This window comes from Mobula hypostoma, chromosome 3, assembly GCF_963921235.1.
Source record: "Mobula hypostoma chromosome 3, sMobHyp1.1, whole genome shotgun sequence".
NCBI lineage: Eukaryota > Metazoa > Chordata > Chondrichthyes > Myliobatiformes > Myliobatidae > Mobula > Mobula hypostoma.
In genome coordinates, this window is record NC_086099.1 from 208125602 (window position 1) to 208139697 (window position 14096).

The following is a 14096-nucleotide window of genomic DNA, read 5'->3' on the forward strand; positions in this document are numbered from 1 at the left end:
TTACCTGTCATTCTTCTGAATTCTAGTGAATACAGGCCCAGAAACAACAAAAGCTCATCTTATGACAAGCCATTCAGTCCTGGAGTCACTTTCATGAACTTCCTTTGAACCTTCTCGGTTTCAGCACATCTATTCTAAGACAAGTGGCCCAAAACTGCTCACCAGTGCTTTATAAAGTCTCAACATTACATTCTTGCTTTTATATTCTAGTCCCCTTGAAATGAATGCTAACATTGCATTTGCCTTTCTCAGCAGTGATTTAACCCGCAAATTAACCTTAAGGGAATCCTGCACAAGGACTCCTAAGTCCTTTTGCACCTCTGTTATTTGTATTTTCTCTCCATTTAGAAAATACTTGACCTTTCATTTTTTTCTACCAAAGTGCATGACCATACACTGTATGCCTTTTGTCATTTCTTTGCTCATTCTCCTAATCTATCTGTCCATCTGTAGCCGCTCTACTTCCTCAAAACTACCTGCCCTTCCACCTATCTTCATATTGTCTGTAAACTTTGCAACAAAGCCAATCATTCCATCATCCAAATCATTGACATATAACGTGAAAAGAATCGGTCCCAACACGGACCCCGTTGGAACACCAATAGTCACCAGCAGCCAACCAGAAAAGGCTCCCTTTATTCCTACTCTTAGCCTCCTGCTAGCTTTATCCATGCTAGAATCTTTCCTGTAATACTATGGACTTATCTCTCTCTGGCTAACCATCCCATAAGATGATGATGTTTCCTTTCAGTCAGTTTGTGGGTTGGTACCCCACTCCTCAGAAAGGAACAGCGTGTGTGTGAGTGGATTTTAGGTGAGTAGGGGGTTGCACAGGTCCAGACCCACCCTTTCGATATCCCCTCCCGGATCCAGCGGCATGGTGGGGTCCAAGGCGGCTGGGGGAAGTTCTGTTGCAGTGAATGGCCAGACCAAGCTTCGATGTAAGGGATGCCCTTTCCGTGCTTCACAGCACGTGTTTGCTAGATGGCCATTGACCCTATGAGAGGGTTCATCCGCCCTTTGATAGGTCTTGTTTTTCGTCCTGCAGGGTGTCTAGCCACCCTCCTCACCAGGCAAGCCTGGTGGGGGAGCCGGTTTAGTTGCCGGCCACCCAACAATGCAACAGGTAGTACTGGGTTACGTGGTACCAGTAGCACTCAGATGAGTGACCTGACCAGAATATGGTGCCACATATGGGCTTGTAGCTTGTTAAGCAGCCTCATACGTGGCACCTTGTCAAAGGCCTTGTGAAAATCCACGTGCACAACATCAACCGATTCTCCTTTGTCTATCCTGCTTGTTATTTCTTCAAAGAATTCTGACAGATTTGTCAAGCACGATTTTCCCTTGAGCAAACCATGCTGACTACAGCCTATTTTATCACGTGCCACCAAGTCTGCTAAGACCTCATCCTTGATAATTGACTCTAACCACTGAGGTCAGGCTAACTGGCCTTTCATTTCCTTACTTCTGTCTCTCTCTCTTCTTGAAGAATGGAGTGACATTTGCAATTTCCCAGTCTTCTGGAACTATTCCATAATCTAGTGATTACTGAAAGAATCTACTACTACTACTACTAATAATAATGTACTTTATTGATCCCAAGTGGGAAATTATTTCAAAAAGACTGCCACGATCTCTTCAGCCACCTCTTTCGGAACTCTGGGGTGTACGCCATCTGGTCCAGGTGACTTTAGACCATACAGTTTCCCAAGAGCCTTCTCCCTAGTATGGTAACTTCACACACTTCATGTCCGCTGACACCTGGAACTTCCACCATACTGCTAGTGTCTTCCACAGTGAAGACTGATGCAAAATACTTATTAATTTCATCCACAATTTCATTCCTACCTCTTCAGCATCACTTTCCAGCGGTTCAATATCCACTGTCGTCTCTCTTTTACACTTCATGTATCTGAAGAAACTTTTGGTGAATATTATTGCCTGGCTTACTTTCATATTCCAACTTTACCTTCTTAGTGACTTTTTAGTTGCTTTCTGTTGGTTTTTAAAAGTTTCAAAGATACAATTTAATGTCAGAGAAATGTATACAATATGCATCCTGAAATGCTTTGTCTTCGCAACCATCCACGAAAACAGAGGAGTGCCCCAAAGAATGAGTGACAGTTAAATGTTAGAACACCAAAGTCCCCCTCCCATGCGTAAGCGGCAGCGAGCAGCAATCCTCCCTCCCTCCACTGGCAAAAAAAAGCAATGGCACCACCACCGAGCACTCAAGTGTGAGCAAAGCAATAGCAAAGACACAGACTTGCAGTTACCCCAAAGACTTCACTTTTCACCCAGTGTTCGACATACCACAGGTTCTCTCTCTCCCTAATAAGGGAGGAAGAGGTGTCTCCATTTTCCCAGCCAGCAGAGAGACATAACAAACAACTCGCTGGTTTACGATGTTAAAAGTCCGTTATGTTGCTTTTTTCAAGCTCTGTGCCTGAAGATCGCAGATATCCCAGGTCTCCAGGCACGCAGTTGTAGGTAACCTGATGACACATTGGTCTCCTGTCGTGACACCAACCCTCGATTCGCCCATCTCCAGAGCCCCGAGATCCTAGGCATCCGAATCCAAGCCAGGTTCTTTGGCCAAGCCTTTGTCATGCCGAACAACAATGGCCGATCGTGGAACCCCAAGAGCGGGTCCCATTCCTGCAAGGAACCATAGTCAGCGTTTAACTTCAGGTCAGAGTCTTCAAAAGGACCCTGAAAGGGAAGAATAATGATATTAAAGATGGAAATAGAGCTGTTTCCATAGATGCAAGCAAAGGAGTCACTGTTAGGCGCCATTAACCCTCCTAAGCTCCGCCTTCCCAATCCTCCAACTTCCTACTAATTTTTGCGCTATTATATGCCTTTCTTTGGCTTGTGTGTTGGCTTTGAGTTCTCTTGCTAGCCATGGTTATAGTATCTTTCCTTTAGAATAGTTCTTGCTCTTTGGGATGTTTATATTCTGTGCCTTCCAATTTTCTTCCAGAAGTTCTAACTGTTACTGCTCTGCCATCATCCCTACCGGTGTTCTTTTCCGATTAGTTCTGGCCAACTCCATTCTCAAGCCTCAGTAATTCCCTTTACTCCACTGTAATACTGATTCATCTGACTTCAGCTTCTCTTTCTCAAATTTTGCGGCAAATTTGATCATATTATGATCACTTTCCCCTGAGCAACACACATCAAAGTTGCTAGTGAACACAGCAGGCCAGGCAACATCTCTAGTAAGAGGTAGAGTCAGCGTTTCAGGCCGAGACCCTTCGTCAGGACTAACTGAAGGAAGAGTTAGTAAGAGATTTGAAAGTGGGAGGGGGAGGGGGAGATCCAAAATGATAGGAGAAGACAGGAGGGGGAGGGATGGAGCCAAGAGCTGGACAGGTGATTGGGAAAGGGGATGTAAGGGGGTTTCGACTTTTATGTTACTGCGGAGGTTAATTAAAATGGCGTCTTTGTTATGTTAATCTGGGGAATGCGGCTTTGGCCGATCGTGGAACCCCAAGAGCGGGTCCCATTCCTGCAAGGAACCATAGTCAGCGTTTAACTTCAGGTCAGAGTCTTCAAAAGGACCCTGAAAGGGAAGAATAATGATATTAAAGATATCAGAGGATATGAGAGGATCATGGGACAGGAGGTCCGGGGAGAAAGGCAAGGCGGGGGGGGGGAACCCAGAGGATGGGCAAGGGGTATAGTCAGAGGGATAGAGGGAGAAAAAGGAGAGTGAGAGAAAGAATGTGTGTATAAAAATAAATAACGGATGGGGTACGAGGGGGAGGTGGGGCATTAGCGGAAGTTAGAGAAGTGGATGTTCATGCCATCAGTTTGGAGGCTACCCAGACGGAATATAAGGTGTTGTTCCTCCAACCTGAGTGTGGCTTCATCTTTACAGTAGAGGAGGCCGTAGATAGACATGTCAGAATGGGATGTGGAATTAAAATGTGTGGCCACTGGGAGATCCTGCTTTCCCTGGCAGACAGAGCGTAGGTGTTCAGCAAAGCGGTCTCCCAGTCTGCGTCGGGTCTCGCCAATATATAGAAGGCCACATTGGGAGCACCGGACGCAGTATATCACCCCAGCCGACTCACAGGTGAAGTGTTGCCTCACCTGGAAGGACTGTCTGGGGCCCTGAATGGTGGGAAGGGAGAAAGTGTAAGGGCATGTGTAGCACTTGTTCCGCTTACAAGGATAAGTGCCAGGAGGGAGCTCAGTGGGGAGGGATGGGGGGGACGAATGGACAAGGGAGTCGCGTAGGGAGCGATCCCAGTGGAAAGCGGGGGGGGCGGGAGGGAAAGATGTGCTTGGTGGTGGGATCCTGTTGGAGGTGGTGGAAGTTACGGAAAATAATATGTTGGACCCGGAGGCTGGTGGGGTGGTAGGTAAGGACCAGGGGAACCCTATTCCTAGTGGGGTGGCGGGAGGATGGAGTGAGTGCAGATGTGCGTGAAATGGGAGAGATGCGTTTGAGGGCAGAGTTGATAGTGGAGGAAGGGGAGCCCCTTTCTTTAAAGAAGGAGGACATCTCCCTCGTCCTGGAATGAAAAACCTCATCCTGAGAGCGGATGCGGCGGAGACGGAGGAATTGCGAGAAGGGGATGGCGTTTTTGCAAGAGACAGGGTGAGAAGAGGAATAGTCCAGATAGCTGTGAGAGTCAGTAGGCTTATAGTAGACATCAGTGGATAAGCTGTCTCCAGAGACAGAAAGATCTAGAAAGGGGAGGGAGGTGTCGGAAATGGACCAAGTAAACTTGAGGGCAGGGTGAAAGTTGGAGGCAAAGTTAATAAAGTCAATGAGCTCTGCATGTGTGCAGGAAGCAGCGCCAATGCAGTCGTCGATGTAGCGAAGGAAAAGTGGGGGACAGATACCAGAATAGGCACGGAACATAGATTGTTCCACAAAGCCAACAAAAAGGCAGGCATAGCTAGGACCCATACGGGTGCCCATAGCTACACCTTTAGTTTGGAGGAAGTGGGAGGAGACAAAGGAGAAATTATTAAGAGTAAGGACTAATTCCGCTAGACGGAGCAGAGTGGTGGTAAAGGGGAACTGATTAGGTCTGGAATCCAAAAAGAAGCGGAGAGCTTTGAGACCTTCCTGATGGGGGCATAGCTAGGGCCCATATGGGTGCCCATAGCTACACCTTTAGTTTGGAGAAAGTTTAGTTCCCCTAAAGGTTCTTTTACCTTAAGCTCTCTAATCAATGATGATTCATTGCATTGCACCCAATAGAATAGCTGATCCTCCATTGGGCTCAGCCACGAGCTGCTCATAAAGTTATTTCTCAGGCACTCTAGAAATTCCCCCTCCTGTAATCCAGCACAAATCCAGCAATCTACCTGCATGTTGAAGTCCCCCGTGACTATGGTAATATTGTCCTTTTGGGATTCATTTTCTACCTCCCATTGTAATTTGTTGTTCTTACTACTGTTTGGGGGTCTGTATACAGCTCCCATCAGGGTCTTTTTACCTTTGCAGTTCCTTAGCTCTATCCACAATAATTCAATACCTTCCGACCCTATGTTACCTCTTTCTAATGATTTGATTTTATTTTGTACCAACAGAACAATGCCGCCTCCTCTGCCTTCCTGCCTATCCTTTCGATATAATGTGTATCCTTGAGCTCCCAAGTATAATCTTTCAGCCATGATTCAATTATGCCTACAATGTCATACCTGCCAATCTGCAACTGTGCTGCAAATTCATCTACCTTATTTGGTATACTGTGTGCATTCAGATACAACACCTTCAGTCTTGTGTTCACCCTTTTCGATTGTTGCACCATGCTCAACCTTTTGATTCCTAACTTTGCCTGAGGTGTTACCAACATCTGCCTCCACAGTCTCTCCACTAACTCTCCTGGTTCCCAACTCCTGCAACTCTAGTTTAAACACCACTACGCAGGATTAACAAACCTTCCCACTAGGGTATTTTTCCCTCTCCAGTTCAGGTGCGAACCGTCCCTTCTGTACAGGTCCCACCTTCCCTGGAAGCGAGCCCAAAGATCCTAAAATCTTATGCCCTTCCTTGTACACCAACTCCCTAGCCACGTATTAAACTGTATAATCTTCCTAGTTCTAGCCTCACTAGCACCTGGCATGGGAAGCAATACTAAAATCCCAACCCTGGAGTACTCCCCCTTTAACTTAGCACCTAACTCCGTAAACTCCCTATGCAGAACCTTGTTATACTCATCCTACCTATGTCATTGGTACCTATATGGGCCATGACTTCTGGCTATTCATCCTTCCACTTCAGAAGGCTGAGGATTTTATCTCAGATGTCCTGGATCCTGGCACCCTGGGGCAGCATACCATCTGAGAATCTTGTTCTTGTTCACAGAACCTCCTATCCATTCTTCTAACTAACAAATCCCCTGTCTCCACAAGAGTTGATGTAGGAGGCAGGCCATAAGATTTTAGAATCATTGGGCTCTTTTCCAGGGAAGGTGGGACTGGTACAGAAGGGACAGTTTACACCTGAACAGGAGGGGGATGAATAACCTAGCAGAAAGGTTTGTTAATGCTGCACAGTGGGGTTTAAACTAGAGTTGCAGGGGTTGGGAACCAGAGTGCCAGAAGATTGGCATATTTATAAAGTATGCAATGTCTGATAGTCATTCCAAAGTAGTTCATAACCAATTTACATTCACGACCTGTGAATTATGATGAGTAGGCAGTTTCATTGGGAATTTATACTTGATAATTCATTATGAACAAACAGAGAATTAGCAAGTTAATTAATTAGCAAATCTCTTAGCCATGTTGGCTAAAAAAGAAGAAACGTTAACTCAAAATAGCTCTGTTCCTTTCCAAATTATGGCATGGGAAGTTGCTCATCAGACAGATTTTTATAAATATTAAAGGGCAGATGGAAAAGATGGAATAATCTGTTTTTTTTAACCAATGGTACTGAGGGATAAAGAATAAAGGCAGTTGAAAGAGATTGAGATGCAGGTTGGCCATAATCTTATTAGATGTAAGGCAGATCTTATGTTTTTAAGAGCAAAAAGCGTGAAAATTAAGTGAAACGGAAGGGATGAAAACAGAGGCTCAGCATAAATATCTCCTTAATGATGCTAGAAAGAAAATTATCACCTTAATAATACTCGTGTGTTGAAATAAATGGGACCGTATTACTTCGATTGGATTAATTTTATATTTGTGGTTGTAAAACTGTTGAGAGTGGAATGTTGCTTTAGCATTCTGGCTGCCATTCCGGAGATGTCATTTATCTGGTAACTAATGACATGAGTGGCATGCCAGGTCCCGTCTTTCATTTATTAAATCCACTTTTATTATCTTCCACCCAACTCATCAAAATATAAAGCAGTCACATGTGTTTGTTTTATAGCCCTTCAGCAGCTTATCAAATTTTTCCATTTACTTTTCCACAGGCATCTGTTCATGACTGATATAATTAGGACATAAGGACTGCATTTCCAGCAGGGAACTTTGCTGACAAGCAGCATGGTGGTCAAATCACTGTAACTTTTATTCCTGAGTAAAACTTTCCAGTAAATCTGTTGCATTATAGAATTAATCAAGTGTATCCCACCATTTCTTCTTTTAAGAAATCGTTCATGGAAGATGCAACATGTTGTTTCTAGTATATTTATTCCAAACACTAATTTACTTTAACAACCCTTTTATTAAACTGTAAAATCTTGAATCTGTAATTTTTTTTCTTGTTGTGTACACTTAGAAACAGTCACATGAAGTATTTTCCTCTGTCATTTTATTCATTAATTAAACCCACAGCAGATTAAACGTGGAATTGTTTCTGAACCACATTGTATATTAGCAGCTTTGAAAGGTGAGGATTGGGGCAAATACCAGAAAGATACGTTTCTCCTGTGGAACAGTTTGAAGTTTGAACATCATGTCATGTCATGACTTATTTTTCTTTCAAACACATTCAAATTCCTTGACTCCCATAATGCGGTATTCATTGTTACCATAGATATCATTATCTAAGATGCCATGACAGGGACATGCATGTTTGATCATAAGTAATGCATTGTTCTATTGAAATATTTCTATCCACCTTGCAAACATGTGATCTTCAATGTGCAACATTTGATACACTTCACCCTCACATTCATTTTTGTTCTCTGTCAATATACATAAAGTGCTGCTTAGCAATAAGCAAATCTCCTTCAAATTCACTATTTTCTTGAATCCTTCAACAGATTAAAAATGCGCAATTAATTTGTCATGGAACTTTTTGCAGATGCATTTCTCTGCAGTTTTTAAAATAATTTATTTTCTTAGTTTGGATTCAATGTGGTTTTTGAGGATGCAAAGAATATCATGGGTGAAATGAATATATAACGAGGATGTCATGAACAGAGCAAACACAAAGAAATAATGTATGAGATCATAAAAAGGCAACGTAACTTCATTGGACATGTGATTAGGAAAGAGAAGTTAGAATGTACAGTAATTATGGGAAAGATTGAAGGGAAGAAAGCAAGAGGAAGACAAAGACAAAGACAAATGTTGATGGAGACAACAGCCAGAGAACTGGAAATGAATACCAATGAATTGATCCACTTGACCCGAAACAGGAGTGTGTGGGCCATGGCAGTCAAAGCTCAAACTAGACACGGCACCTGAAGATGATGATGATGGGTTCAGTGCTATACTCCTATATCATCAATAGAGTATTTCCTTTTATCAACTTAATTACTTCAACTTTGACAACTGGTTTCAATGTCACATTGCCACATATGCATATTCCAGTAGTCATAATTAGGGATGATATGCTATAGCTACAAGTGTTTTACAACTGGTGCTTGTTCTAGTTATTAATGCTAATTGAATCTTTGGAAAATGTTTTTGAGAGGCTTTGTAATATAAGTTGTATTACGATACAAATCAAGGAAAGGAATTACAGTTAATCCATTTTACATTTGATTGAATCACTGCATTTGCTTAGCTCAGGGGTTCCCAACCTGGGGGTCCATGAATTTCTTGGTTAATGGTAAGGCTGCATGACATAAAAAAGGTTGGGAATCCGTGGCTTTGCTGTTTGGTGCAATGATGCTGCTTGCTCCTGTGTTTAACAATTAAACTTCATGTGCTTTCATGAGGATGAAAACAACATTTTTTAATTCATATTTGGAGATGTGTCAAAAGCCATCATTGATTGTCCATTCATATTGAGTGGCACAATTGTCCAGCCAGTAGAGCCGTTGCCTCACAGCATCAGAACTCCAATCCTGATCTTGGGTAGTGTCTGCATGGAGTTCACACATTCTCCATTTGTATGTGAGCGTTTCCTCTAATATCCCAATGACTTACAGGTTGGTAGGTTAATTGACACACTGAATTGTCACTAGTATGTAGGTGAGTTGGAGAATCTGGGGCAATTGATTACGATGTGAGATGAACAAAAAGATTAATTTAGAATTAATGTAAATAGGTTGACATGGGCATGTTGGGCTGAAATCCTTTATCTGTGCTGTATGTCTCTGCAACTCTACTACCTACACTCAAGGAACTTGGTCTAGCATCTTTACAAAGCAAGGATTAGTTGACATGTTACACAAATTGACCTTGGCCTTATCCAAGTATTTTAAAGTCAAATATTCCAATCTAAGCCGGTTTACAAAACTAATTTCCCTCTTCCTGACTTGCACATATTGAGTGTCAATTTCATTCATTTCAGTCTCTGGCTTTAAGATGAGTTCCTTGCTTCAAACTCCAGTTCCATTAAGTTAAGACAGAGTCGTAGAGCAACACAGCGTTGAAACAGACCCTTTGGCTTAATTCAACCTGCTGATGAAGATGCCCATCTAAGCTAGATAGAGTCAAAGAGTAATAGCAATATACTCTATGGTGTGAAGGTTTAATGGAATCAACCTTTCAAAATCTATCATATAAAACAAACAGCCTTCCAAAACTTTAGGTGAGTTAAGGAAGTTCCCTCAGAGGTTCATGCTCAGTGGCAATTTATATGCATTACCTAACTTTACTTGTAAAGTGTTCCTCAGAAGTAATAATCTTTGCATAATATGTGAGATTTGTTTTCAGAAGAGGCTTTCTATTCACTATTCAGTCATCTGGTTTATGAAAGGAATAAAGAAGATATAGAAAGTTTCCTTCCTTGTTTAATTGATTGACTAAACGCTATTAACACTAATCCTATTTACCTACATTTGACACATATCCCTCTAAACCAGGGGTTCCTAACCTGGGGCCCATGGACCCTTTGGTTAATGGTGGGGGTCCATGGTATAAAATAGGTTGGGAATTCCTGCTGTAAACCTTTCCAATCCATGTACCTATCTAAATGTCTTTAGGAATAGGAAAAGTATATAGTGAGTGGTATTTGCCTACTTAGAATCAGATTTTTTGGCTTCAAACTTGATATGCAAAGCTTCAGATCTCCCATTTTAACTGCAATTGTTGATTGATTGAATATTGATACAACACAATGAACAAAACATCTATTAGATAATTTTGCTTACACCTCTGGTAAGTTGTTCAAGTGTGACGGATTGGGAAGTGTTAATGTGCTGTCTGTACACACCAGTCATTGAAAGCATAAGACATAAGAGCAGAATTGAGCCATTTAGCCCATCGAGTTTTCTTCGCCATTCCATTATGACTCATTTATTATCTCTTTCAACCCCATTCACCTGCCTTCTCCCCGTAACCATTGGCATCCTTACCAATCAAGAATCTATCAACCTTTGCCTTAAATATACTTGGCCTCCACAGCTATTTGTGGCAATGAATTTCACACATTTACCACCCTTTGGCTAAAGAAATTCTTCCTCATCTCTGTTTAAAGGGACATCCTTCTACTCTGAGGAGTTGTCCTCTGGTCCTAGACTCCTCCACTATAGGAAACATCCTCTCCATTTCCACTCTATCTAGGACTTTTAATACATGATAGGTTTCAATGAGATCCCCTATCATTCTTCTGAATTCGTGATACAGACCCAGAGCTATCAAACACTCCTCATATGGTAACCTTTTCATTCCTGAGATAATTCTCCTGAAACTTCTCTGGATCCTCTCCAATGCCAACATGCCCTTTCTTAGAGAAGGGGCCCAAAACTGCTCACAATACTCCCAAGTGCAGCCTGACCAACATAAATATACAATTGCAGCAAACTTTAAGAAGACAGGAGATTCTGTGGACGTGAACGGGACATCCGGATGGTATGTTGCCTGCTAGGTGCCAGGGTCAGGGATGTCTCAGATTGCATCCACAACATTTTGGAGAGGGAGGGGGAGCAGTCAGATGTCTTGGTATATATTGGTACCAATGACATAGGAAGGAAAAGCAATGAGGTCCTGAAAAGAGACTTTAGAGAGCTAGGTAGAAAGCTGGAGCTCCCGGGTAGTAAGTTCTGGATTGCTGCCTGTGCCACGCCCCAGTGAGGGTAGAAACAGGATAAGTGCATGGCTGAGAAGCTGGTACAGGGGGCAGGGCTTCAGGTTCTTGGATAATTGGTATGACCTGTTCAAAAGTGATGGTTTGCACCTGAACCCGCGGGAGACGAATATTCACATGGGCAGGTTTGTTCAAGCTGTTGGGGAGGGTTTAAACTAACTTGGCAGGGGCCTGGAAACCGGAGTGAAGGAGTGTAGGAACTCAGGAAAGGACGGATGGTAAAAAAATGAAGATAGCATGCAGTCAGATTGTCAGGAAGGGCAGGCAGGTGTTGGGTCTTCGTTGCAACCAACATGCTGAGTATCAAATCATTAGGGATGCAGAGTCAGAAAGGATAACAAATACGGTGCTCAAGGTCTTGTATCTAAATGCACGTAGTATAAGAAATAAGGTGGATGATCTTGTTCCACTATTAGAAATTGCTAGGTATGATGTTGTGGCCATTACTGAATCGTGGCTGAAGGATGGTTGTAGTTGGGAGCTGAATGTCCAATGATACACGTTATATTGGAGGGATAGGAAGTTAGGCAGAGGGAATGGTGTGGCTGTACTGGTAAAGAATGGCATCAAATTATAAATATTAAGAAAGAGGATGTGCTGGAGCTTTTGGAAGGCATCAAGTTGGATGTCACTGGGACTGGACGAGATACACCCCAGGCTACTGTGGGAGGTGAGGGAGGAAATTGCTGAGCCTCTGGCAAAGATCTTTGCATCATCAATGGGTATGGGAGAGGTTTTGGAGGATTGCAGATGTTGTTCCCTTATTCAAGAAAAGGTGTAGAGATAGCCCAGGAAATTATAGACCAGTGAGTTACTTCAGTGGTTGGTAAGTTGATGGAGAAGATCCTGAGAAGCAGGATTTATGAACATTTGGAGAGGCATAATATGATTAGGAATAGTCCGCATGGCTTTGTCAAAGGCAGGTCGTGCCTTACGAGCCTGATTGAATTTTTTGAGGCTTCACATTGATGAAGATAGAGCAGTAGATGTAGTATATATGGATTTCAGCAAGGCATTTGATAAGTTACCCCATGCAAGGCTTATTGAGAAAGCAAGGGGACATGGCTTTGTGGATCCAGAATTGGCTTGCCCACAGAAGGCAAAGAGTGGTTGTAGATGGGTTATATTCTCCATGGAGGTCGATGACCAGTGGTGTGTCTCAGGGATCTGTTCTGGGACCCCTTCTCTTCATGATTTTTATAAATGAGCTGGATGAGGAAGTGGAAGGATGGGTTAGTAAATTTGCTGATGACACAAAGGTTGGAGGTGTTGTGGATAGTATGGAGGGCTGAAAGAGGTTACAGTGGGACATCGATTGGATGCAAAACTGGGCTGAGAAGTGGCAGATGGAGTTCAACCCAGATAAGTGTGAGTTAGTTCATTTTGGTAGGTCAAATATGATGGCAGAATATAGTATTAATGGAAAGACTCTTGGCAGTGCGGAGAATCAGAGGGATCTTGGGGTCCAAAAGCTGCTGCGCAGATTGACTCTGTGGTTAAGAAGGCATACGGTACATTGGCCTTCATCAACCATGGGAATGAGTTCAAGAGCTGAGAGGTAATGTTACAGCTGTGTAGGAACCTGGTCAGACCCCATTTGGAGTACTGTGCTCCGTTTTGGTCACCTCACTGCAGGAAGGATGTGGAAACTATAGAAAGGGTGCAGAGGAGATTTACAAGGATGTTGCCAGGATTGGGGAGCATGCTTTATGAGAATAGGTTGAGTGAACTTGGCCTTTTCTCCTTGGAGTGACAGAGGATGAGAGGTGAACTGATAGAGGTGTATAAGATGATGAGAGGTATTGATCGTATGGATAGTCAGAGGCTTTTTCCAAGGGCTGAAATGGCTAACACGAGAGGGCATAGTTTTAAGGTGCTTGGAAGTAGGTACAGAGGGGATGTCAGTGGTAAGTTTTTTATGCGTGGAATGGGCCACCAGCTATGGTGGTGGAGGCGGATACAATCAGGTCTTTTAAGAGACTCCTGGATAGGTACATGGAGCTTAGAAAAATAGAGGGCTATGGGTAACCCTAGGTAATTTCTAAAGTAAGTACATGTTCAGCACAGCATTGTGGGCCAAAGGGCCTATATTATGCTATAGATTTCCTATGTTTCTGAATCAGTTGAAAGATGTGACATAGGATCGGAAGATGTTCAATCCTTGTGGGTTGAGTTAAGGAACTGCAAGGGTAAAAGGACATTGATGGCAGTTATGTACAGGCCCCCCAACAGTGGCTGGGAGGTGGACCACAGGTTACACCAGGAAATAGAAAAGATGAGTCAAAAGGGCAATGTTATGATAGTCATGGGAGATTTTAACATGCAGGTCGATTGGGAAAGTCAGGTTGGTAATGGATCTCGAGAGTGAGTTTGTTGAATGCGTAAAAGATAGCTTTTTAGAGCAGTGTGTCGTTGAGCCTACTAGGGGATCAGCTATGCTGGATTGGGTGTTATGTAATGAACCGGAGGCGATTAGAGAGCTTAAAGTAAAAGAACCCTTAGGAACCAGTGATCACAATATGATTGTGTTCAACTTGAAATTTGATAGGGAGAAAGTAAAGTCTGATATAGCAGTATTTCAGTGGAGTGAGGGAAATTACAGTTGTATGAGAGAAGAATTAGCCAAAGTAAATTGGAAGGATCTGCTGGCAGGGATGTCAGCAGAGCAGCAATGGTGTGTGTTTCTAGGAAAAAT

The 14096-nt window shown here is 42.9% G+C and overlaps 1 protein-coding gene across 2 annotated transcripts in view; it reads left to right on the forward strand.

Annotated features, from left to right (window-relative positions):
* The window catches only part of lmbr1 (limb development membrane protein 1), a 215561-nt gene that overhangs the window by 183914 nt on the left and 17551 nt on the right, over positions 1 to 14096 (forward strand). The window contains exon 16 of one of the 2 annotated variants that reach the window (XM_063044424.1): positions 7389 to 7702. The exons of the other annotated variant lie outside the window; for it this stretch is intronic. Coding sequence (XP_062900494.1) covers positions 7389 to 7402 — 14 coding nt within the window. The 3' untranslated portion in view covers positions 7403 to 7702. Of the gene's footprint in view, positions 1 to 7388; positions 7703 to 14096 lie in introns of those variants that run through there. 2 annotated transcript variants of the gene reach the window in all.